This window comes from Carcharhinus amblyrhynchos, chromosome 14 (assembly GCF_965287045.1).
Source record: "Carcharhinus amblyrhynchos chromosome 14, sCarAmb.v2.hapA, whole genome shotgun sequence".
Classification (NCBI taxonomy): Eukaryota; Metazoa; Chordata; class Chondrichthyes; order Carcharhiniformes; family Carcharhinidae; genus Carcharhinus; species Carcharhinus amblyrhynchos.
The window spans coordinates 72,575,844-72,600,570 of NC_137337.1; the positions used below are offsets into that span (position 1 = coordinate 72,575,844).

The 24,727-nt window shown below is 46.6% G+C and overlaps 1 protein-coding gene across 4 annotated transcripts in view; it reads right to left on the reverse strand.

Annotated features, from left to right (window-relative positions):
- The window catches only part of LOC145352778 (spectrin beta chain, non-erythrocytic 1-like), a 225,802-nt gene that overhangs the window by 46,201 nt on the left and 154,874 nt on the right, over nucleotides 1-24,727 (reverse strand). For all 4 annotated transcript variants that reach the window (XM_080203089.1, XM_080203087.1, XM_080203088.1 and 1 more), the window contains 8 exons: nucleotides 22,133-22,337; nucleotides 19,736-20,110; nucleotides 17,617-17,861; nucleotides 14,812-14,950; nucleotides 10,502-10,586; nucleotides 7,160-7,356; nucleotides 4,548-4,669; nucleotides 1,532-1,610 (listed from right to left, as the gene is read on the reverse strand). In XM_080203089.1, coding sequence (XP_080059215.1) covers nucleotides 1,532-1,610; nucleotides 4,548-4,669; nucleotides 7,160-7,356; nucleotides 10,502-10,586; nucleotides 14,812-14,950; nucleotides 17,617-17,861; nucleotides 19,736-20,110; nucleotides 22,133-22,337 — 1,447 coding nt within the window. The remainder of the gene's footprint in view (nucleotides 1-1,531; nucleotides 1,611-4,547; nucleotides 4,670-7,159; nucleotides 7,357-10,501; nucleotides 10,587-14,811; nucleotides 14,951-17,616; nucleotides 17,862-19,735; nucleotides 20,111-22,132; nucleotides 22,338-24,727) is intronic.

A 24,727-nucleotide genomic window follows, 5' to 3' on the forward strand; every position in this document is an offset into this window, starting at 1 on the left:
AACACCTTCTCCCAAGGAAAGATGTTTGTATGGCCTTACGTACTCTGAATGTAGCTTCAGGTGTGAACATCTCAAACATATTCAAGACCTCTTCTGCGAGCTGGAGTATAGCTTAAAGATATTATTGGAGGTCTAATGCAGGTAGTGACATGACCACAACACCCACACACATCGCAAGCGAAGATGAGGATAGAAATAGAGTAAGTAACGAGGGTAAAGATACAGTGGCTCAATTTCCTGAATTGGATGCAAACACAACTGGGGTAGAGATTTGCAATGCAGAATGCCACAGAGTCTCAAAGTGTAGGGCCACGCCACTGACCACCTGCATTCACAGCCTGCACTGATAAGGGTGAGCATTAAGCAAAGGCACATGCTTCCTTGTGGGGAAAAGGGGGCAATAATGAAATAGGATTCGCAACTGGTTACTCCTGGTTTCCTGCTTACAGCCAGGTTTTTGAACAAGTGGCCTGGAGAGAGACCACACGCTCACCTCTATAGTCACAAATCAGTTCTGGTGTGAGATCAATGAGGGGGAAGGGGGGGCAGTCTGTTACACCCCCCCCACCTGGTTGGAATGGAGCTAAACATTGGGTGGGGCATATAACAAGTGGCTGGCGCGATGCCACGCATTCTGTATTAGCACCAAGACAAATCTCTACCCGAGCTGTGTTTGCATCCACTTCAGAAAATGGACACACTTTGGGCCCGATTTTACCATCGCATTGCGCCCATTTTCAGGCGTGAGAACTTGGTAGAGGTGGGCGTGAGGCGGGTAGCGTGATCCTTGCCCGTCTCCGTGCCAATTCCCCCTTTACCAAGGCCTGAAAATAGCTGCAATAGGGACTGCGAAAGTTGGGGGAGGGGGGCAAAGTCTGTCTGGGTAGCAGGGGGGATAAGGGGGTCAGTAATGTCGTGGGGATGGGGCAATGTCTGTAGGGGCCAGGGGGAGGCATTATCCGGCCTGGGAGGGATGTGACCGGGGAGCCACATTCCATCATGTTTTTTCCGCGCATGCGCAGTTGGAAATTCCAATCAGAGCTGCAGGATTTTGGGCACATTAAGTCCGGCCCACAAGCTTCTACAGTGCAATTCAGAATTGCTGATATTTTTGCAGGGTGAGTGCGTATGCCAGAGAACAGGTCAAAAAGTCAGATCTGAAACATTCCCAGTTTGAAGTCTGCCCAACACTTGGGATCAAAATGGTAAAACAGGACTCTTTCTCTTTCCCCTCATTAATTTGCCTGTTTCTATCCTTACTCCACTTGCCATGCATGTGTGTCTTTTGGCTACGTCACTACGTGCATTCTTGTAGCCGTGGAAATATTCTTTTTCCCAGTGCTGCCTACTTAATGTTTTTTTTTGGGTTTGGATTTGACCTATTATCGTCCATGAGTCATACAAAAGCAAACATGAGATGGATTAGAGAAAGATCGAGCCAATGAGAGAAGAGGATGATGGGGTGACGTTTGGCATTCTATGGCGTCTTGAAACGTTGTGAACTATGACAGAATTTAGATTGGTAACTGACCAGTGATGGATCTTCTGTTACATGAGGAGTTATTTCTGTTTGCTCCTGGGCTTCGATCTTCCATCCCTCTTCCTGCAGTCTAGACCAAAGAAAAGACATATTTTCAAATGACGTGCTCTGTTCCTAGTGCCTCTGATGCTGCCAAGAAAATATGTCATTTTCATTTTGACTTATTTTTGGGGAACTTGAGTAATGTTAGTATCTTACCATCTATAGATATCACAGTTCCGTTTCCCACAAACTTGCTAGTTCTCACAGCTGGCAGGATTCTCAGATAATCATAGAATCCCTACATTTGACCCAACAAGTCCGCTTTAAGCCTTGTCCTGCCCATTCACTGTCTTGTAGAAGGTATCAAACAAAGAACAAAGAACAATACAGCACAGGAACAGGCCCTTCTGCCCATCAAGCCTGTGCCAACACTCTTACCCAAGCTTATCCCGTAACCCCGTGTATTTATCCCGCTAATCCCCCCAAACATACATACCTGGGGGAATTAAGAGGCAATTTAGTATGACTTATCATGCAACCCCACATATTTACCCCGTTAATCCCCCCAAATGTGTATATCTTGGGACATTAAGGGGTAATTTAGTCTGGCCAATCCAGCTACCCTTCACGTCTTTGAACACCAAGGGGCAATTTAGCATGGCCAATCCAAAAACCTGCACATCTTCAAACACCAAGGGGTAATTTAGCATGGCCAGTTCACCTAACCTGCCCATCTTTGGACTGTGGAAGGAAACCGGAGCACCTGGAGGAAACCCACGCAGACACGGGGAGAACCTGCAAACTCCACACAGTCAACAAAGGTTGTAATCAAACTTGGTACCTGGTGCTGTGAGGTAGCAGTTCTACTAACCATTGCCATCACGCTGCCCTTAAATCCACAAGTCCAAAGCAAATAACTATGGACCGCATTTTGTGAGCCCTCGCCAGGCGTGTTTACCATCACCTCCCCGTTCACCCCTCCACCCCCATCCTCGGGGTCTATCACCCTCCCCACCACAAGATAGAATCCCCACCCTCTGTCTACCCACCCACAGTCTTAAACCCATTCCCCCTCCCCACACCCCACAACCTGCCCAAACTCTCCCTGCTCATGACCCGAGACTTACCAGCCTTTTCCTTCCTCCTCTTATAGTCCAACATTATGATTTTTTTCAAAGATTTTTGGCAGTTTTTCTGCCCGCTTTAAGCTTTGTCCTGCCCATTCATTGTCTTGTAGTAGGTATCAAACAGAGAACAAAGAACTATGCAGCACAGGAACAGGCCCTTCTGCCCGTCAAGCCTGTGCCAACACATGATGTCTTTCTGAAGGAAAGACCTTTTGACACTTTGTGGTCTGGATCCCTCTATTCCCTGCCTATTCATGTATCTGTCAAGATGTAGCTGCTTCTACCCATCTCCTCCAACAGAGCATTCCAGGCATTTACCACTCTCTGTATAAAAATACCTGCCTCTCTCACCTCCTTTAAACGTCCCCCCTTTTATCTTAATCCTACGTTCCCTGTGATGTGGAGATGCCCGTAATGGACTGGGATGGGCACAGTAAGAAGTCTCACAACACCAGGTTAAAGTCCAACAGTATCACGTTGTGTTGTCCACTAACCTGATGAAGGGGCAGTGCTCCGAAAGCTCGAGATAACAAATAAACCTGTTGGACTTTAACCTGGTGAGTGAGACTTCTTACTACGTCCCCTAGTAATTGACATTTCTATCCTGGGAAAAAGACTCTGACTGTCCATTCTATCCGTGCCTCTTATTATTTTGTAAACTCCAATCGGGTCACCTCTCCGTCGCTGATCTTCAAATGAAAACAAACCAAGTTTCTTTAATCTTGCCTCGTGGCTATTACCCTCCAAACCAAGTGTCACTCTCTCAGCATCAGTGTCTGTTTATCCCCACTCTCTCTGAAGAGGGAGATTACTGCTGTGATCCAACCACGTACGTACAATTAGTCCCACCCAGGAAAATGGGATGGGTGCAAGGCAGCTGGGAGACAGAAGCATCCCCCAGCCCCCATATCCACAGCAGGCAGGAGGAGCTATGCCCAGCCTTTGACCTGGTTTGCAGATGCCAGATTTAGAACAATTTACTGCAATCCTTTCACTGCCTGGGTCTGGTATTAGAACAAAGAACAACACAGCAAGGAACAGGCCCTTCGGACCTCCGAACCTGCACCGATCACGTGTTCCTAACCAGACCATCTGTTTGTATCCCTCTATTACCAGTCCGTTCATGTGGCTATCTAAATAAGTCTTAAATGATCCTAGTGTGTCTGCCTCAATCACCCTGCCTGGTAGTGCATTCCAGGCCCCCACCACCTCTGTGTAAAATATGTCCTCTGTATCTGTACTGAACCTTGCCCCCCTGCCCTTTACCTTGGACTTGTGACCCCCTTGCGTTTGTCATTTCCAACCTGGGAAAAAGCTTCCCACCGTTCACCCTATCTATGCCCTTCATAATTTTATAAACTTCTATTAGGTCGCCCCTCAACCTCCGTCTTTCCAAGGAGCACAACCCTAGTTCACTCAATCTCACCTCATAGCCAAGACCCTCCATAGCAGGCAACATCCTGGTAAACCTTTTCCACACTCTCTCCAAAGCCTCCACGTCCTTCCAGTAGTGTGGCGACCAGACCTGGACGCAGTACTCCAGATGTGACCTAACCAATGTTCTATATAACTGCAACATCACATGCCAACTTTTATACCCTATATCCCGTCCAACAAAAGCAAGCAGGCCATATGCCTTCTTCACCACCTTTTCCACCTGTGCTGCCACCTTTAAGGATCTGTGGACTTGCACACCCAGATCCCTCTGTGTGTCTACACCCCTGATGGTTCTGCCATTTATTGTATAGCTCCCCCCTGCGTCACTTCGCATTTATCTGGATTAAATTCCATCTCCATTGGGGCAGCCTGCTTTCTGGTGAAACTGGGCATGCTTGCCAGCCTTCTGCAGCAGTATTTACCATTCAATAACGGCCAATTTGAAACATTAACACACTCACTTCTCCTCATGTGCCTGATCGGGTGGTGTTAGATCATGATCTGCTTGTGCTTCTGGCTGCAGTTTCCCCTCCGTGCTCTGCCTGAGGGCCTCTTGTTGTTTTCGGATCTCCAATAACTCCAACTGCAAGGCAGCAGCAACAGGCATATGTCACATTCAATATACAAGGAAAGACAGACACAGACTGACATTTGTACAAAGCGCTTCCGGCGCACCAGATATCCAAAAGTGCTTTGTGGCCAATGAAGGATTTGTTGAGGTGTTGCCATAGAATCCCTACAGAGCAGAAGGAGGCCATTCGGCCCACTGAGTCTGCACAGTGGTTAGCACCGCAGCCTCACACTGCCAGGGACCTGGCTTCGATTCCCGGCTTGGGTCACTGTGCGGAGTCTGCACATCCTCCCTGTGTCTGCATGGGTTTCCTCCGGGTGCTCCTGTTCTCTCTCGCAGTCCGGAAGACTGGCTAGGTGCACTGGCCGTGCTAAATTCTCCCTCAGTGTACCCGAACAGGTGTCGCAGTGTGGCGACTCGGGGATTTTTGCAGTAACTTCCTTGCAGAGTTAATGTAAGACTACTTGTGACACTAACTAAAAAAACTTAAAAATTTACAAACGAACGACCTCACGATCCCTGTAACACCACGCATTTACCCCACTAATCCCCCTAAACTTCCCATCTTGGGCTCCTAAGGGGCAATTTAGCATGGCCAAGCCAGCTAACCCGCATAACTAACAGCAGCCGTGTTGTGGCCGAGTTTTCCAGCTGTTCACGCCAGTGGGATCTTCTGATCCCTGCCGCGGGTTTTTCAGCAGCATGGGATACAGTGAATGGAAACCCATTGATAGCAGTGGGGCCAGAAGACCTTATCAGCAAACTGTGCGTCGCCTCTTGTGGCGAGAAGCATGTCGCGGGGAGGCCAGAGCTCCCACCCCCCCCCACTCCAAAAGTCACTCACACTCGGGTGACATATTTTAAACAACGCTAGATGACAATATTGGGGTGGCGTGGTGGCACAGTGGTTAGCACCGCTGCCTCACAGCGCCAGGGACTCGTGTTCAATTCCGGCCTTGGGTCACTGCCTGTGTGGAGTTTGCACGTTCTCCCCGTGTCTGTGTGGGTTTCCTCCGGGTGCTCCGGTTTCCTCCCACAGTCCGAAAGACGTGTGGGTTAGGTGGATTGGCCACGCTAAATTGGCCCCTAGTATCAGGAGGACTAGCTAGGGTAAATGCCTGAGATTATGGGAATAGGGTCTGGGGTGGGATTGTGGTCAGTGCAGACTCAATGGGCTGAATGGCCTCTTTTTGCACTGTAGGATTCTATGACAAGCAGAGAACTAAGCCTTTAATCAACCAGCAAAAAGCAAAGCACAAACAATTTGAACTTCATTCCTGCAGTTTATTCGACAGTTCCCCACTTCCGTATCAAATGTGGGAAACATGGAGATGAGGTCCGCAGTTTGTGCGTCTCTGAGACTGAAGGAAAGAAGTGATTTGGTGATTAGTTTATGTCTGGGGTTTTTAAAGTTTGGTTTTATGAACAAACACAAGCTGTAAGATAAATTGGAAGGTGTGTTTGCTGCATTGCAGGCCCAAACAATGAATTGCAGGGCTGACAAAGGCTTGTGTCAAAAGTGCTACTCAAGTATTAAGGGCAGGATTTCATGGCCTCACTCATCCCGAAACTGTAAAATCCCGCCTGAGGTTCCAACGGACCTTCCCACACTCCACCCCTCGCACGCTCCAATTCCTGTGGCAGGCAGGATGGTAAAATAAGAGTTTCTGATAAACTGTGCAGCTTGATTTTTTTCAAAATTAATTCGTGGGACATTGGTCTCACGGGCTGGCCAGCATTTATTGCCCATGTTCAGAGGACAGTTGAAGAGTCAACCACATTCCTGGGGCTCGGAGCCACATGCAGGCCAGATTTGATTTTGATTTATTATTGTCACATGTATTAGCATACAATGAAAAGTATTGTTTCTTGCGCGCTATATAGTCAAAGCATACCGTTCATAGAGAAGGAAACGAGAGCGTAGAATGTGCTATTACAGTCATAGATAGGGAAAGGTCAACTTAATGCAAGGTAGGTCCATTCAAAAGTCTGACAGCAGCAGGGAAGAAGCTGTTCTTGAGTCAGTTGGTACGTGACCTCAGACTTTTGTACCTTTTTCCCCAATGCAAGAAGGTGGAAGAGAGAATGTCCGGGCCGTGTGGGGTCCTTGATTACGCTGGCTGCTTTCACAAGGCAGCAGGAAGTGTGGACAGAGTCAATGAGTGGGAGGTTGATTTGTGTGATGGATTGGGCTACGTTCACGACCTTTTGTAGTCAGACCAGGTAAGGATGGCAGATTTCCTTCCTAAAGGGACATTAGTGAACCAGATGGGGTTTTTTGACAACGGTCATCAGTAGATTCTTAATTCCAGATTTTTTTTATATTGAATTCAAGTTTTGTGGCGGGATTCGAACACGGGTCCCCAGAGCATTAGCTGAGTTTCCGGATTAGTAATCTAGCGATAATACCACTAGGCCATCACCTCCCATATTAAATGATTCTTCAGCCCAACCAAGATGGATATGTGCTCCTAGGTGAAGAGGTGCTTTGTTTTCACTTACAGTGGTGAGTCGCTCCAACGCAGCAAACCTCTCGTCCCAGGTGGCTGTTGATTTTTCGAACGCCTCGTGTCTCTTGATTAGTTTTTCCACCTCTCCCACGTTGTTGCCCACGTCGCGACTGTTGAGGTAAGACTCCTGGCTGATGAGCCACGCTTCAGCAACGGAAGCGTCCCTTGCAAACTGACACACCTCAAGCACTGGAAAAGCAGAACAAACAACAGCGCCAGTGATCACGGGTACTAAAAATGCATTTTGTATTGTTTCAGGTTATTGGAAAAATGTAGACGTCAGCACATTACTCATACATCCAGAATGATTTTAACAGCCACAACGCGCATTTAATTCACAGAATCGACAGTACAGAAGAAGGCCATTTGGCCCATCGAGTCTGCTACAATCCCACCCAAGCCCTATTCCCGTAACCCCGCACACTCACCCAATCCCACTGGCATTAGGGTCAATTTACCATGGTCAATCAACCTAGCCCACACATCTTTGGACTGTGGGAGGAAACTGGAGCACCCGGAAGAAACCCACGCATATATGGGGAGTACGTGCAAACTCCACACAGATAGTGACCCGAGGCCAGAACTGAACCCGGGTCCCTGGCGCTGTGAGGCAGCAGTGCTAACCACTGTGCCAATGTGCCACCTTGTGAGTTCATTGTGTGAGAATCAACACTAAAAAGTTAAACAAGTGAAAATTAAATCCATTTTCGAACCAGTTACTTTCTTCACTTCAATTCCATTATTTGCAAAGCATGTTTTTCTTAGTAATTTTTGGTGGTTTAAATTAAAGCTTCTGCGCTACATCTAAGACAGGTTCAAATACAAATTTATCACATCTGTCAGCACACCTTCAGTCATGAAACTTAGTCATGGTCATCATTCCAAAATTTCTTTTACTGAATTCAAATTTCACCAGCTGCCATAACAAGTAGAGAGTCATAGAGGTTTACAGCATGGAAACAGGCCTTTCTGCCCAACTTGTCCGTGCTGCCCTTTTTTATTAACCACTAAGCTAGTCCCAATTGCCCGCATTTGGCCCATGTCCCTCTATACCCATCTTACCCATGCAACTGTCTAAATGCTTTTTAAAAGACAAAATTGTACCCATCTCTACTACTACCGCTGGCAGCTAGTTCCAGACACTCACCACTCTCTGTGTGAAAAAATTGCCCCACTGGACACTTTCGTAGCTTTCCCCTCTCACTTTAAACCTATGCCCTCTAGTTTTAGACTCCCCTACCTTTGGGAAAAGATGTTGACTATCTAGCTGACCTATGCCCCTCATTATTTTAGAGACTTCTATAAGACCACTCCATAGTCTCCTACACTCCAGAGAAATAAGACCCAATCTATCCAACCTCTCCTTATAACTCAACCAGTAGCATCCGAATAAATCTTTTCCACACTTTTTCTTGTTTAATAATATTCTTTCTACAATAGGATAACCAGAACTGCACACAGAATTCCAAGTGTGGCCTTACCAATGTCTTGTATAACTTCAACAAGATGTCCCAACTCCTGTATTCAATGTTCTGACCAATGAAACCAAGCATGCCAAATGTCTTCTTCACCACCCTGTCCACCTGTGACTTTCAAGGAGCTACGAACCTGTACCCCTAGATCTCTTTGTTCTCCAAGTCTCCTCAATGCCTTATCCTTAACTGAGTAAACCCTGCTCTGGTTCAATCTACCGAAATGCATCACCTCGCATTTATCTAAATTAAGTCCCATCTGCTATTCATCAGCCCACTGGCCCAATTGATCAAGATCCCATTGCAATCCTAGATAACGTTCTTTGCTGTGCACTATGTCACCAATCTTGGTATCATCTGCAAACCTACTAACCATGCCCCTCGAGTCTCTGGATTACAAGTGACAATGCCATTGTTGTACACCCTCCCCGCTGCAGCATTTGCTGGCTTATGTGCACAATACACATTGGGGAAAAATTAAAGTAGACTTTAGGCTTTTGCTGTATTGTGCAGTTAAATGGGGCATTGTGTTTTAGGGGACTCTCTCCCTGGAGGTCTCACTCATTTTCCCCTCCTCTATCATTCACTTTAGCATGCTGTCTTCCTCGTGTTTATACAATCACTTTGACGCCATATCACATCTAGTTGACAGGTGTTGCAGTTTGCACAGTACAATATGAGTTGCCCCAGCAACAGGTCACAGTTCCTCAGAAGGGATGCTTCCAAATTCACCCAGACTTTGGATTGGTCCATTTGCCATGGGCTATTTTGCTGCGATGAGAATGGGTTTGTCTGTGATAGCCGACAGGAATCGGTAAAAACATTTCTGTTTGTTTCAAATGAGGCTGTGCCAATTCAGCTCCCTTCTGCACAAAGTACTTTGTAAATGTGACTGTACTCAGGTGTAGGAAAACAGCAAGGGAATTTCCACCAAGAGAAGCATGTTAGTTCTTTGGTCACGTTGTTTAGGGGGTTAAATGTTGGACACTCGGTGAGACCTTGGAGTCCTGAAAGTAAGTGCGCAGGTACAGCAGGCAGTAAAGAAAGCAAATGATATGTTGGCTTTCATAGCGAGAGGATTTGACTATAGGAATAGAGATGTTTTGTTGCAATTATATAGGGTATTGGTGAGGCCACACCTGGAATATTGTGTGCAGTTTTGGTGTCCTTATCTGAGCAAGGATGTCCTTGCTATAGAGGGAGAGCAGCGAAGGTTTACCAGGCTGATTCCTGGGATGGAAGATCTACCATATGAGGAGAGACTAAATTGGTTAGGGTTATATTCACTGGAGTGAGAGGGGATCTCATAGAAACTTATAAAATCCTAACAGGGTTAGACAGAGTAGATTCAGAAAGAATGTTTCCAGTGGTGGGGGACCCCAGAACTAGGGGTCATAGTTCGAGGATAAGGGGTAAACCTCTTAGAACTGAGGTGAGGAGAAATTTCTTCACTCAGAGGGTGATGAAGGTGTGGAATTCACTACCACGGAAAGTAGTTGAAGCCAAAACATTGTCTGATTTCAAGAAGAAATTAGATATAGCTATTAGGGCTAAAGGGATTGAGGGAAAGGAGGGGGGAATCAGGACATTGAATTCAATAATCAGCCATGGTCAAGGTGAATGGAGGAGCAGGCTCGAAGGGCTGAATGGTCTGCTTCTGGTTTCTGTTGTGCGGGACACCGGGGAGAACCTGCCTGCCATTTTTCAAAATAGTAACATAGGATCCATTATGTCCACCTGAGAGGACAGATAGAAGCTTAGTGTTACATCTGATCCAAAAGCTCATCCGACATTGCAATATTCTCTCCATGCCTCACTCAAGAGTATAGAAAAGACCAACACGTGGATAGTATTTAACTTACAAAGACGTAACCAGTACCGGCGATTGTCCCATTTGTCCATCATTGATTTCCGCTTCTCTGTGAGTTGTACCAGCGTTTCCTTAATCTAAAACAGGTAACAATTTGTAAACATCCATTAATTTTAAACAATGAATTTTAAAGATCTTTATCAAGGAGTTGATACTAGGTATAGGATGGGAATTAAGGCAAATGACTGCGGATGCTGGAATCTGAAACCAAAAGAGAAAATGCTAGAAAATCTCAGCAGGTTCTGGCAGCATCTGTAACGAGAGCAAAGAGCTGACGTTTCGCTCTTTGTCAAGGCTAAAAGGCATAGAAAGTGGGAGAGAATGAAGGACGAGTCATGGCCACAAAAATAAGGGGAAAACCTACAGATGGCAGTCCATAGAAAGAATACAAGGTGTGAATGGCCAGAGAGAAGCTGAAATCAGAGAGTAAACTGTGACGGATGAAGATGTGGGGGGAGGGGGGAGGGGGGAGATGGGAGAGAGGTAAAATTGAGAAAAAGGGAGGAAAGGGAAGCGAAGGAGGAGAAAAGATAAGAAAAGAGAGAAGAAAATGGGGGGGGGGGGGGAGTTTTTTTAACTGTTCAGAATTAGACTGGAGTGTGCCATGAGACATTGATATATTAAGTTGTGCTGACTAATGTGCCTACTGTTTGTGACACTTGAACAGTTCAGTGTATATTTCAATGCATATTACAGCGTATATTATAATGTATAGTCCAGTATATATTACAGTATATAGTCCAGTGTATATTACAGTGCATATTACAGTTGAAACACATCCACCAGTTTCAGGTGGTAAAATAAACACAGAAAAGTCATGCCAACATTCCCTTCAAACAAACCAGAAAATAAACAATGAATTATGTGACTCAATCACCTATTAATGAGGTGCCAGCACCAGGTAGGTGGGGGGCAGTGAGCAAGGGCCACTAAGGCAGTGATGGGCAACCTGTGGCTTAGAGGCCCATCTGGGTTCTGAGGGCGGACCCGCTCTGTTGACCGGTGCCCACACGCTGGGTTGCTATATTCCGCTGATTTCCATCCATGAAGCTTCTTCCTCACGGTGTGACTGAAGTGATTCACATGTAAAGCTCGGGCAGCTGAAATGCGTGCTGACTGCTCACAACATTGACTGTGAGAGCCGTGCGCTCCCTCTGTGTCCAAAATGTAAATATTTCTTTTGTCGTTGCCATTTGAAGTTGATGAGAGTTCTATTAATAAACGAATGATGAAATATTTTCCCTGACTCATTCTGAAATATTCTGCGTGTGTTAAATGTATCTAACCTTATTCATGGGGTCACAGCTGGTGGACAAGCTTGATTTCAATCTTGTGGCCCACTGAGATAAAGGAGGGCCACTCATGCAGCCCACTCTCCAGCCTGGGTTACCCATCTACCTAGTATCAAACCGGCCTCCCATCCATTGACTCTGTCTACACTTTCCGCTGCATCGGCAAAGCAGCCGGCACAATTAAGGATTCCGCGCACCCCGGACATTCTCTTCAATCTCCTTCCATTGGGAAAAAGATACATAAATCTGACATCACGTAACAACCAACTCAAGAACAGCTTCTTCCCTGCTGGACTTCTGAATGGGCCTACTTTGCATTAAGTTGATCTTTCTCTACACCCTAACTATGAGTGTAACACTACATTCTGCACTCTCTCCTTTCCTTCTCTATGAACGGGATGTTTCGTCTGTATAGCACGCAAGAAATAATACTTTTTGCTGTATACTAATACATGTGATAATAATAAATCAAATCAAATCAAAACTCACTGCACTAAGTTATCTCCAAGAATGATCTTTATCATTGACCGCACTTGTCCATCTAATCTCTCCACCGCCTGCCATTGCAACACATGATTTGAATGTGGTACGCAGTAATTTTCCGTAAACTACGAAATTCAACAAACCTTGTAGCTACCATGGGACCTTTGTCATAAATGAGATAGTTACTAGTTTCGACATCAGACGTATGTTCTAATTCCATAAATTCACATTGTTTTGTTACAGAATAATAAATTATTTAAACAACACAGGGAGGGGGATGGGGGGGGTGGCGATAAGTAGAATAATCTGTCAGGTAAGGTACTGAAAGGAGACATTAGTGAGGGGATTCACAATGCAACTGGATTCCGTTTGGGAGTTCGAACACTAGATAGTGTGATAGAACATAGAACATTACAGCGCAGTACAGGCCCTTCGACCCTCAATGGGCTGCTGGCATTTTCTCATTCCTGTCTGCTCTTACCTATAAATACATAACCACAACAGGAACTTACATTTACATCGTGCCTTTAGCAGTGAACCAAATTGATTGTGAATCATATTAGGGCTATTATAGAATCACAGAATCCCTACGGTGCAGAAGGAGGCCATTCGGCCCATCAATTCTGCACTGACCGCAATCCCACCCAGCCCCTATCCCCATAACCCATCATATTTACCTTACTAATCCCCTGACACAATTTAGCACGGCCAATCAACCTAACCCGCACATCTTTGGATTGTGGGAGGAAACCCAAGCACGCAGAGGAAACCCGCGCAGACCCGGGGAGAACATGCAAACTCCACACAGACAGTGGCCCAAGCCAGGAATCGAACCTATGTCCCTGGCGCTGTGAGGCAGCAGTACTAACCATGGTGCTACCGTGCTGCCCCATTCACAATGCAACTGGATTCAGTTTGGGAGCTCAAACACTAGATAGTGCGATGGGCTGTTATTGTCAATGGTACTCTGTGTGATTTCAAGATGAAAGTAGACATAGTTCTTGGGGCTAATGACATTAAAGGATATGGGGGGGGCGGGAAGAAGAGAACATGATATTGAATTTGATGATCAACCATAATCAAAACAAATGGTGGAGCAAGCTTGAAGGGCTGAATGGCCTATTCCTGCTTCTATGATGTGGAGATGCTGGTATGGGACTGGGGTGGCCACAGTAAGAAGTCTCACCACACCAGGTTAAAGTCCAACAGTATTACGTTGTGTTGTCCACTAACCTGATGAAGGCGCAGTGCTCCAAAAGCTCGAGATAACAAATAAACCTGTTGGACTTTAACCTGGTGAGTGAGACTTCTTACTACGTCCCCTAGTAATTGACATTTCTATCCTGGGAAAAAGACTCTGACTGTCCATTCTATCCGTGCCTCTTATCATTTTGTAAACTCCAATCGGGTCGCTTCTCCGTCGCTGATCTTCAAGTGAAAACAAACCAAGTTTCTTCAATCTTGCCTCGTGGCTATTACCCTCCAAACCAAGCGTCACTCTCTCAGCATCAGTGTCTGTTTATCCCCACTCTCTCTGAAGAGGGAGATTACTGCTGTGATCCAACCACGTACGTGCAATTAGTCCTACCCAGGAAAATGGGATGGGTGCAAGGCAGCTGGGAGACAGAAGCACCCCCCCAGCCACAGCAGGCAGGAGGAGCTATGCCCAGCCTTTGACCTGGTTTGCAGATGCCAGATTTAGAACAATTTACTGCAACTGTTTTAGAATCCTTTCGCTGCCCGGGTCTGGTATTAGAACAAAGAACAACACAGCAAGGAACAGGCCCTTCGGACCTCCAAACCTGCACCGATCACGTGTTCCTAACCAGACCATCTGTTTGTATCCCTCTATTACCAGTCTGTTCATGTGGCTATCTAAGTAAGTCTTAAATGATCCTAGTGTGTCTGCCTCAATCACCCTGCCTGGTAGTGCATTCCAGGCCCCCACCACCTCTGTGTAAAATATGTCCTCTGCATATCCATACTGAACCTTGCCCCCCTCCCCCCCTTATTTGAAAGCTCATGATTCCAAATAAACTTGTTGGCCTCTATGTTTCTATTATAATGCAGATTATATAATCACTGTATATTTTGCAGCAGACTACACCCTCATTGAGCATAAGAGAGCTACCGAACAAAGCACCAGTGCCCACTGAGAAATTACAGGTCTTATAGCAAACCTATTCCTTGATTTTCTGATCTGCATGTTAGATGGTTGAGAGGCAGACTCGGAAAATGTATCATCGCATGGAAACTTAGATAAACGCGCATTTCAGGCTGTATTATCCGACATGCAATTTATTTTTTTCTATTTGGCCGCAAGCAAAGATCTGTTATCATTGCGTGTAAGCCCTTCACAGGACAGCTGAAGTGAGTAATAATCAGGTGAAAATTTCCGCTGAGTGTAAATGGTGACACGGGCTACGTTTTATTCAGTTCCAACACGCTTAAACTCAAAGCAAACCACCGCGCGCCAGAACCGGAGAGACGCACTGGTGATCCAGAGGAACATCCTTCCCATTCTCACCTCCTCTGAAGCGTGATGTCTGCGGGCTAACATTGTCTTGCCCAGCTCGATGCAGGACGTGAAGTTTTGGTTCCTGGCATCGATCTCTGCTCGGATTCCCTGATGGTACTTCATCAATAGTTCCACAGAAGAGACATCCCTATCAATAAACACAACAATTGCACCCGCTGGTTAATTTCAGGAGATATAACACACTCGGTTGGTGGAATCACTTGTTTCTCGGCACCGCAGAGAAAACAAATTCTTATTTTTCTGAAAAGGGGAGGTATTGCCATGTTTGTTTATTGACTATTATTTCACAGAATTGGGTCATTCTCAATGGTGAATCGGCAGCACACATCATTACTTTACTGAGAGGCGGGTCACTGGAATGCCAGCACAATAATTTAAAAACCACCTCAAAACCTTTCGCATGCGGGGTCTTGGCACAAGGAAGTCATTTCAAGGCTGGTGTCGTATGATGTCTCAATCACCTGTGGTAATCCATACGAGGCATGCCGCATACTCAAACACAGTTAATCTATTGACTACGTCTACACTTCCCGCTGCCTTGGAAAAGCAGCCGGCATAATTAAGGATTCACCCCGGACATTCTCTCTTCCATCAGGAAAAAGTTTACAAAAGTCTGAGGTCCCGTACCAACCAACTCAAGAACTCAAGGATCTGTTCTGGGACCCTTGTTGTTTGTCATTTTCATAAATGACCTGGATGAGGAAGTGGAGGGATGGGTAAGTAAGTTCGCTGATGACACGAAGGTCGGTGGTGTTGTGGATGATCTGGAAGGATGGCAAAAGTTGCAGCGGGACATAGATAGGATGCAGGACTGGGCGGAGAAGTGGCAGATGGACTTCAACGCGGATAAATGTGTTGTCGTCCATTTTGGCAGAACCAACGGGATGAACGAGTACACTATTAAGGGCAGAAGTCTGAGTAGTGTTGAGGAGCAGAAGGATCTTGGGGTCGTGGTCCACAGGACTCTTAAATCGGCCTCGCAGGTGGAGGAGGTGGTCAAGAAGGCGTATGGTGTACTGGCCTTCATTAATCGAGGGATTGAGTTTAGGAGTCGGGAGGTAATGCTGGAACTTTATAAGACCCTTGTCAGGCCTCATTTGGAGTATTGTGCGCAGTTCTGGTCGCCTCACTATAGGAAAGATGTAGAAGCTATTGAAAGGGTGCAGAGGAGATTTACAAGGATGTTGCCTGGACTGGGAGGCATGCCTTATGAAGTTAGGTTGAGGGAGCTGGGACTCTTTTCCCTGGAGAGACGAAGGTTGAGAGGCGACCTGATAGAAGTTTACAAAATGTTGAGAGGGATAGATAGGGTGGACTCTCAGAGGCTATTTCCCCGGTTTGAAATGGTCGCTACGAGAGGACACAGATTTAAGGTGCGGGGAGGGAGGTTCAGAAGTGATGTTAGGGGTAAGTTTTTCACTCAGAGGGTGGTGAGTGAATGGAATCGGCTGCCGTCAGTGGTGGTGGAGGCGAACTCGCTGGGGTCTTTTAAAAGACTTCTGGATGAGTATATGGGGTTTAATGAGATTGAGGGTTATAGATAGGTCTGTAGGTTGGTAGGTGATGTGGTCGGCGCAACTTGTGGGCCGATGGGCCTGTTTGTGCTGTAGTGTTCTATGTTCTATGTTCTAACTCCTTCTTCCCTGCTGCTATGAGACTTTTGAATGGACCTACCTTATGTTAAGTTGATCTTTCTCTACACCCTATGACTGTAACACTACATTCTGCACCCACTCCTTTCCTTCTCTGTGTAGAGCTCAGGAAACAATACTTTTCACTGCATGCCAACACATGTGACAATAATAAATCAAATCAGTTGTCACCTGATAAGCCAAGATCTTCATAAATTAAGAAGCAAATAAGCTTGGAAAATGTAATTATTGGGTGTTCAGTTGTAACTTTTGTTTTTGTTTACAGCTTTGCCCTTTACCAGCTTTGGACAAGGTGCAGAAGGGGTTTGCCAGGATGCTGCCTGTATTAGAGGGTATGAGTATAAAGGAGAGGTTGGATAAACTAGCATTGTTAAAATAAAAGTTTATTTATTGCCACAAATAGGCTTACATTAACACTGCAATGAAGTTACTGTGAAAATCCCCTAGTCGCCACATTTCGCCACCCGTTCGGGTAACTGAGGGAGAATTTAGCATGGCCAATGCACCTAACCAGCACATCTTTTGGGCTGTGGGAAGAAACTGGAGCACCTGAAGTAAACCCAAGCAGACATGGGGAAAATGTGCAGACTCTGCACCGACAGTGACCCAAGCCGGGTATCGAACCCAGGACCCTAGCCCTGTGAGGCAGCAGTGTTAACCACTGCCAGCCATAGTAGTTTTCTCTGGAGCGGCGGAGGCTGGGGGGGCGGGAGACCTGACAGACGTCTATAAAATTATGAGAGGCACAGATAGGGTTGACAGCCAGAATCTTTTTCCCAGAGTTGAAATGTCTAATGCTTAAAGGTGAGAGGGGGAAGTTCAAAGGAGATGCGAGGGGAAAATGTTTTTTGTACAGAGAAGGGTGGGTATCTGGAATGCGATGCCTCGGGTGGTGGTGGAGGCAGATACAATAAGGGCATTTAAGGGGCTTTTAGACAAATACATGAATATGCAAGGAATAGAGGGATATGGGCCTAGGGCAGGCAGAAGGGGTTAGTTTAATTTGGCATCATGTGGAGCACAACATTGTGGGCCGAAGGGCCTGTTCCTCTGCTTTACTCTTCTATGCATCTAACCGAAAGCCTTCAGCAATGTCTCAGAACAATTTCTGTGCTACTAGGAAGAACAAATGGTACATTACCGCGGCTTCTCTTCTGTTTCGATCTGCCGAATGATACTCTCCATCCAGGACATCAAATCCCGCACCATACTGAAGAAGTGGAATTTCTCAGCAGTGTCGACTAGCTGGGTACGCCGGCCATCGCAAGCGTCCAGGAGTGCCTTCCAGGCCTCAACCACCTCCTGCTCCTGTCCCTGGATGGCGGCAGCTTTATCCCCTGCGTAGGCCGTCTGCAAACGGCCGGCGTCATCCTGGAACTGCTGCACCTGTCGAGGGGGGGAAGACTGACGTCCTTATCCGGGAAGGAAAACCAGGAATGAGCTTTGACTCCGTGGGTGGGATTCTCCGGTCTCATCTGTGATGGGACCCGTTGGCGAGCTTGAACGGGCCATTTGGGGTTCCAGCCAAAACGCAATTCTCTCTCGGAAGCACTGGAAAATCCCAGCCTCAAAAGAGGATGGAGGATTTTGACCCATGTGTCATTTACCCTGCGTCTTCAATCAGTAAATCTTCACTTATAACTGCTGGAATTCTAGGCCAATGTTGTTCGAATCCATCCACTTTCAAATCTATAGAATCTCTACAATGCAGGAAGAAGCCATTCGGCCCATTGGGTCAGCACTGACTCTCCGAAGAGGATTCTACCCAGGTCTTAACCCTATGCATTTAGCATGGCCAATCCACCTAACCTGCACATCTTTAGACACTAAGGGCATTTTAGCATGGCCAATCCACCTAAGCTACAGGTCTTTAGATGATAAGGAGCAATTTAGTACAGCCAATCCACCTAACCTGCACATCTTTAGACACTAAGGGGCATTTTGGCATGGCCAATCCACCTAACCTGCACATCTTTAGACACTAAGGGACAATTTAATGTGGTCCATCCACCTAACCTGCACATGTTCAGAGTGTAGGAGGATATCGGAGCACCCGGAGGAAACCCATGCAGACACGGGGAGAACGTGCAAACTCCACACAGACAGTGACCCAAGCCAAAATTGAATCCGGGTCCATGGCGCTGTGAGGCAGCCGTGCCAACCACTGTGCCAACCACTGTGCCACCGTGCCAACAAAATGCAAGAATAAATTGAATCACAATTAAGAGTAATTAAAATGATGCTGAATGCGGACTTTGCTGGTGAGATGCAACACGATTTGCAAGAGGGTTTAATAAAAGTTCATTTTGCAGATCTACAAGTGGTCTGTAAATTACAGATTAACAGATCTCAGGAATGAATGAAAAGAAAGAGTAAAAATTTTGGCCATGAGTATTAATGGATAATATTTTGCCAGATTTAAAATCAACATGGAGGAGGCATCAGAACGAAACAAAGAAAATTAACAGAGGAACAAAATTTACCGCAGAGTGTGATTTTCCAACCACCTGGTATACAAGGCTGTAGTATAATGTCAAAACACACAGCAATATAGGGATTGTTAAAGAGTCAAGTTCTGCCAAGTTTGTCTTCCACCATCCCAGTAGTTGCATAATTAAAAAATGTGGATATTGATAAGTCAAATAACTGACATATTAAAAGCCACAGTCACCTTTTAACCATGCATCCTTTTTTAAGTTTTATTAGTGTCACAAGTAAGCTTACATTCAATGAGATTACTCATCGAGAATTACAATTGAAAATCCTCTTGTCGCCACACTCCGGTGCCTGTTCGAGTACACCGAGGGAGAATTTAGCGTGGCCAATGTACCCAACCAGCACGTCTTTCGAACTGTGGGAGGAAACTGGAGCACCCAGAGGAAACCCATGCAGACACGGGGAGAAACTCCGCACGGAGAGTCATCCAAGCTGGGAATCAAACCCGAGTCCCTGGTGCTGTGAGGCAGCAGTGCCAACCACTGTGTCACCATGCTGCCCCCCCCCCACTGCACCCACATACCCCCACGCCCCCCATATCAATCACTATCAATTTGTCTACAACAGAGTTTGACAAGAGTTGGGCAGATTTTCAAATTCTAAAAGTCTTTGGAATCATAGTTCCAAAATGACGTCTTCCTGCCTTTGAGGTCAGGCCTCAAATTACTCATGTACTTCATCCCAGAGCAATCTGCATCTGTTTGTTGTAGCTGTGTTACTATTTTCCTGAGCTCAAGTTTCCGCTTACTGGCGCCGCACCGTACCTGTATGCCAAGGGAATGAATATCTCGCTCGAACGCGTTGTGCATCCTGTGGAAAGTGTCCGCCGTGTTTGCGTCGCGCCCCAGGTCCTCTGGCAGCTCCTTGTGCTTTTCCTGGATCAGGCTCAGGAGCTCTTCGCCATCGTAGAAGTATTTGTGGAGCTCATAGGAAGCGGCCAGCAGCTGCGTGCGTGTGTCTATCAGCTCCAGCAGGTCGGCCCACGCCTCGTTCAGGCTGTCTTTCCACTCGGCAATGTCGGCCACCTCCGAGTGGCCTGCGTCAATGAGGTCATCGATCAGCGCATTCACGCTGTCCATTCTCTTCTGGCCGATCGTCCCCGTCTCCCGGGCAAACTCGCGGAACTTTTCCCTCAGCAACTACAACAGTTGAAGCAAAAACCTGGTGAATTGATGTTTTATTACAGGTGGACGGAGAAAAGAACATAACTGCTGCAGACGCAATTCACAGAGGGTTCGCTCATTCCTGGGACTGAGGGCTATCATAGGACAGCATCACAGAATCTTTACAGTGCAGAAGGAGGCCATTCAGCCCATCGGGTCTGCACCAAGCACAATCCCACCCAGACCCTACTCCCATAACCCCACACATTTACCCTAGCTGGTCCCCTGACACTAAAGGGCAATTTAGCACGGCCAATCCACCTAACCCGCACATCTGTGGAGTGTGGGAGGAAACTGGAACACCCAGAAGAAACCCACGCAGACACGGGGAGAACATGCAGACTCCCCACAGACAGTGACCTAAGCCAGGAATCGAACCCAGGTCCCTGGCGCTGTGAGGCAGCAGTGCTAACCACTGTGCCACCGTGCCACTCTCTAACCATTCACAGAATCCCTATAGTGCAGAAGGAGGCTATTCGACCCATCGAGTCTGCAGCGACAATGATCCCAGCCAGACCCTATCTCTGTAACCCCATGTATTTACCCTGCTAATCCCCCTGACACCAAGGGGCAATTTAGCACGGCCAATCCACCTAACACACATCTTTGGACTGTAGGAGGAAACCGGAGCAGCCGGAGAAACCCACGCCGACACGGGGAGAACATGCAGACTCCACACAAACAAACAATGACCCAAGCCGGGGATTGAACCTGGGTCTCTGGTGCTGTGAGGCAGCAGTGCTGACCACTGTGAAAAGTTTGGGTTTATACAATCAGAGTTTAGAAGAATGAGAGGTGATCTTGTTGAAACACAGAAGACGTTGCGAATTGAAAGGGATGCAAGAGACTAAATTTTTAGAAAACATTTTTTAAATTCTTTCAAGGGATATGTTGCCCATCCCTAAGTCCCCTTGAACTGAGGGAAGTTAAGAGTCAACCGTATTGCTGTGGGTCTCAAATCAAATGTAGGCCAAACCAGGTAAGGTGTCCTTTCCTCCAGGACATTAATGAATCAAATGGGTTTTTACAACCATCAGCAATGGTTTAGATTTCTTGGGGCAGTATGTTCCAGCCGTACTTGTCCCAAGGCCGAAAGTTTCCACACGAGGTCAACGGATCTTTGCATGGGCCGTTCCCCACCCGCTATGATTCCCATGGCAGGTGGGGCGGAAATTTCCTCCTTAGACGTTGATGGTGAAGATGTTTCCTCTTGTGGGAGAGCTTAGAACCAGAGGGCACAGTTTAAGAATCAGACATCTCCCTTTTGAGACGGAGATAAGGAGATTTTCTTCTCTCAAAGGGTCATTAATCTCTGGCCTTCAGCAGGCAGTAGAGGCTGGGGGTCTTTGAATTTATTCCAAGGTTGAATCAGATAAATTTTTTGACCGACTGAGGAAGTCGAGGATTGTGTTGGGGTGACAGGAAAATGGAGTGGGGAGTGCACTCAGGTGGGCCGTGCACGATCTAATCGAATGGCGGAGCAGCCTTGATGGGCCAAATGGCCTCCTCCTGCTCCCTAAGGTCCACCCAAACTGCACACCTACAAGCCAAAAATTAGAAGATAAAGTAAAATAAAACCAAACAGGTCTTAAAAACTCCACTTGAGAAAACTGCACAAAGAAAACTATTAAGCAAGACATTGGCTGAATGGTTTTATGAGAACAGTTCTTTTAAATATTAGAATCAGAGAATCCTCCAGGGCAGAAGGAGGCCACTTGGCCCATCAAGTCTGTACTACCCACCCAGGTCTATCCCCATACATTTACTCTAGCTAGTTCCCCCTGACACTAACGGCAGTTTAGCATGGCCAATCCACCTAACCCTCACATCTTTGGACTGTAGGAGGAAACCCACGCAGACATGGTGAGAATGTGCAGTCTCAGCACGGACGGTGACCCAAGCCGGGGATCGAACCCGGTTCCCTGGCACCATGAGGCAACAGTGCTAACCACTGTGGCACCACGCCACCCACCAATTACTCAGCTGATAAGTACTCACTGTGACCTGGTCGTAGTCTTGGCCTAGTTCCTGTGAAGATGCTGCAAGGTCCCGCTCTGCAATCCACTGCTCCAGGTCTGTTACCTCACGGCTCAGCTGGAAGAGGTGGTACATGTTCTCCAACTTCTTACTCCGCTCATTTGCAAGGTCTTTGAGCCTTGCGTAAAGCTTGTCCACTTGCCCCTGGCGTCGAATGATCTGCTCGCTGTAAATCAATCACTCAGTTACCCCGGTTACCATTTTGCGACCTACGTCCTAAACGGTTAGATGCATCACGCTGGCAGATAAACACTCTGCACTCAAGACTGGGGGACACAGAGGAAGAAAGCTTGCTGGGTGCAGAGCAAGACAGTGTAGGTGAGAAGCTGAGGGGGAGATCTTACTGGCTCATCCTGCCAGTTGATTGGCCTGATGAGTGGGTAAGATTGGATGAGAGGCAAAAAAATTGGGTTGGCGCTCAGTTTTCTGCCTCTCACGAGGTTAGTCATGATGTGGAGATGCCAGTGCTGGACTGGGGTAAACACAGTAAGAAGCCTCACAACACCACATTAAAGTCCAACAGGTTTATTTGGTAGTGAATGCCACTAGCTTTCGGGGCAATTACTGTTCTCACAAGACTGATAAGGAACAAAGAAAATTACAGCAAAGGAACAGGCCCTTTGGCCCTAATTTGCCAGTGAAATCGGCTCTGCACCCAGAATATTCATCAGTAAATTTCAATATAATTAGTGGGTCCTGGACTCTATTGTCCAGGCTCAGTTGTCGAGATCTTCACCAAGCAAAAATAAGTTGGCGGGGGGGTACTCTGCATTGAGGGGGTGGGAAAATGGAGATTGGCCAGGGTGGTGATTGGGGATTGGGGGGGAAGGGGATGGGGATCAGCCAGGGTGGCAATCGGGGGAGGGGATGGAAGTTGATCCGCGATGCCCCGGGCAGTAATCAGTCGAGGGGGGTGGAAATACCCGAGGAGGTGGGGGGAGGTGATAGTCCATCTCTAGTGCACTCGGAGATTGCAGCGCCTTTGCAATGATGCCCCTAGAGCTCAGTAGCCAACTTCACCAGTAAGACTAGACCCCGCCTCCTCCCCCTACCGGCAGGAAACACATCTGGTCTCTTTTTTTTAAACAAAGTGCCCTATGATTGGGTCTGGGAGCTCACCCAGAAAATCACAGAAACTAGAAGCAGGAGTAGACCATTCAGCCCTTCGAGCCTGCTCCGCCATTCATTTTGGCATGATTAATTATCAAATTCAATATCCTGATCCTCCCTTTCCCTCTTATTCCTTGATCCCTTTAGCCCCGAGAGCTGTATATAATTTCTTCTTGAAATCAGACAACGTTTTGGCCTCAACTACATGCTGTGGAAGTGAATTCCACACATTCACCACCCTCTGGGTGAAGAAATTTCTCCTCACCTCAGTCCTAAAAGGTTTACCCCTTATCCTCAAACTATGTCCCCCCAGTTCTGGACTCCCCCATCATTGGGAACATTCTTTCTGAGTCTACCTTGTCTAATCCTGTTAGAATTTTGTAAGTTTCTATGGGATCCTCTCTCACTCTTCTAAACTCCAGTGAATATAATCCACACCGACTTGGTCTTTCCTCATATGACAGACCTGCCATCCCCAGAATCAGCCTGGTAAACCTTCATCGGGCTCCCTCTGTAGCAAGGACATCCTTCCTCAGATAAGGACAGCAAAGCTGCATAGAATACTCCAGGTGTGGCCTCACCAATGCCCTGTACAATTGTGGCAAAACATCCCTATCCCTGATCTATCGGTGCAATTCTCTCCCATTTTCATGCTTGTTCTGTACTTGATCGGCCCCTTAATCTTTTTCAAACCTAAGGTGTGGAGTGAGAATTGGGAGGGATGCAGCAGACTACATTTTTGGAAAAACATCGGTCAAATCTTGGTTTTTTAAAAATTCTTTCATGGGATGTGGGCTTCTCTCGCCCATCCCCAAGTATTTAAAGTGGAGTTGGATAACATTTGATAGAGTGAGGGGAAAAAGGGGTATGGGGAAATGGCACAGAAAAGGAGCTGAGGCCACCATAGTTGTATTGAATGTGGGGCAGGCTTGAAGGGCACGATTGTTAGAATGTAACCGGTGACAGCTTTGTATTGGGTGTAATGTGACCAATGATAACAAGCTCTAAGAGTCAGCTGACCCAGCAAACCATGGAACCAATTACAGAATGATGTGATGGTCAGCTGACCAGCTGACTCACTATAAATAAGAACACGTTGGGAATTGTGGGGAGCTTGGATTGGTCCAGGATGAGACCCCAAGTTTGGAGTAATGAAGTTTCTTTTTTAAACCCTTTCTTTGATTTCTAAGTTGGAGTAAAAGTTTTGTTATATTTTTATTGTCTGCATTTGAAGAGTTCCTGCTGAAGAAACACTGGTGGCCTCTCCTGCTCCTGTGTTCTTGAGAGAGAGTTGGGAGTGATTGAGTTACTTTCCCATAAAGGGAAAGGAAAAGGGTTCTGAGGTAGATAAACACTAAGCATACCGCAATGGAACCAAATGATTTGAGTCTGTACTGTTGAGTCAATGATGTCTTCACGATGAGTTGTAGGATTGGAGAATATAAT